The 2045-nt window shown below is 33.6% G+C and overlaps 1 protein-coding gene across 1 annotated transcript in view; it reads right to left on the bottom strand.

Moving 5' to 3' along the window:
• LOC106465034 (membrane metallo-endopeptidase-like 1) overlaps positions 1-2045 on the bottom strand; it is a 71261-nt gene that overhangs the window by 26278 nt on the left and 42938 nt on the right. Inside the window, exons 10-11 of the mRNA XM_022392850.1 lie at positions 1208-1430; positions 254-352 (exon numbers count right to left, since the gene is read on the bottom strand). Of these exons, the coding sequence (XP_022248558.1) occupies positions 254-352; positions 1208-1430 (322 nt within the window). The remainder of the gene's footprint in view (positions 1-253; positions 353-1207; positions 1431-2045) is intronic.

Here is a 2045-nt window from a genome sequence, read left to right as displayed (position 1 = left end):
CAGTTATTTGATAACATTGAAACTACACGTTATAAAAATACAGTTATTTGATAACATTGAAACTACACGTTATAAAAATACAGTTATTTAATAACATTGAAACTACACATTATAAAATTACAGTTATTTGATAACATTGAAACTACACACATTATTACTTCGATTTAGGCTATATTAGCCATCCAAGTAAAGTTCCTTTAGGATAATTTACAACTCTGATAATACAGCATGTGATTATGAACATGTGTTTTACCTTTGCCTTCGCTACCGCTCGAGTAGCATCATCCATCCATTCATTTTCTTCAAGAAGTTCGTTGAACGCGTCTCGTATGTTGTGGATCATTTCAAGAGCCTTGAGAATAACAACAGTGATCTTTCTTAGACAACTAAAGATTGTGAGTTATGTCATGTATAAAGTGACAAAGGATTACACACCTAATCAACAAGATGTCATGTACAAAATGACAAAGGATTATATACCTAACCAAAAGAATATCATGTACAAAGTGACAAAGGATTATACACCTAACCAAAACGATTTCATGTACAAAGTAACAAAGCATTATACACCTAACCAAAACGATGTCTTGTACAAAGTAACAAAGGATTATACACCTAACCAAAACGATGTCATGTACAAGGTTACAAAGGATTACACACCTAACCAAAACAATGTCATGTACAAAGTAGCAAAGGATTACACACCTAACCAAAACGATGTCATGTACAAAGTAACAAAGGATTACACACCTAATCAAAAATATGTCATGTATAAAGTAACAAAGGATTACACACCTAACCAAAACGATGTCATGTACAAAGTAACAAAGGATTACACACCTAATCAACAAGATGTCATGTACAAAGTAACAAAGGATTACACACCTAATCAACAAGATGTCATGTACAAAGTAACAAAGGATTACACACCTAACCAAAACGATGTCATGTACACGTTACAAATACAAAGTATTTTACAAATCCATTATCGCAGTATTATATAAAATAGTTACAAAACACAGTGGTTTACGCCTAATCATAACATTTTCATGTACAAACATAAAGGTACAATCTCGTGCTAAAAATTGATGTTGTAAGTTACATACTACGGATTCTCTGCTTATTTTTCACTGAGGGATGTTGTTGTTTTTCACACCAAAGACACTGGAACTTATTAACGAAGACTGATACAAAGTGAAGTACTCACGGTTTCTTTACTAGATGGATCAAAATTGTCTCGGATAAACATTGCTCCCACTGCCATCCCCATCTTCTTATTTACTAGGTCTACACACTGGCTCCATCTCACGCGATTAGCAGAGACCCCTAGCAGAACTTTCCGAAACTCCGATAGTTTCTGAGCGAAGTCTCCGTTTAGGTAGGGTATCATGTTGTTGACAAACCGCCATAAGGCGTAGTTATAAACGACACTGTAAAGAGTAAACAATCTTGAATAAATACATCTTCTTAATTTTCAGTTTTTTGTTCTGTTTCTAGAATGGTCTGGAAAAGGCGCTATTATACTTAAGTCTTTTGTTTCCATACAGGAATGAAGTTTCATTCAAGCTCGCTAGAAGGTAAACTAGTTTTTACAAATTAACAAGTAAATTGGAAATTGGAAATCTATATTTTCCTCAATTTACAAAAAAAAAAAAAAAAAATAGATTTCGAAATTAAATCTGTTTTTATTTTCAACGTATATAGAAGTTAATTAGAAACTTCCAGTTTCGAAGTAAATTTACACTCATATTTTAAGGACTTTAAAAAAAATGACCCTCCCACCAGTGGCAGGGCGGTATGTCTGCGGACTTACAACGCTAGAATCCGGGTTTCGATACCCGTGGTGGGCAGAGCACAGATAGCCCATTGTGTAGCTTTGTGCTTAATTACAAATAAACAATAAACAAACAGACTTTAAAAAGCAATAAAAAAGTTACTATTTTCACACGAAAACTATGAGGAAAGCCATTAGTTCATGTGCACCTCTTATTCTTACACTGAATATAGTTATTCAGTAACCAACAGTGTAACACCCCTTATCACAA

The sequence above is a fragment of the Limulus polyphemus genome, unplaced genomic scaffold (genome assembly GCF_000517525.1).
Source record: "Limulus polyphemus unplaced genomic scaffold, Limulus_polyphemus-2.1.2 Scaffold1815, whole genome shotgun sequence".
Taxonomy (NCBI): Eukaryota; Metazoa; Arthropoda; class Merostomata; order Xiphosura; family Limulidae; genus Limulus; species Limulus polyphemus.
Note: the sequence above shows the minus strand (reverse complement) of the source record. Positions and strands in the feature narration are given on the sequence as shown.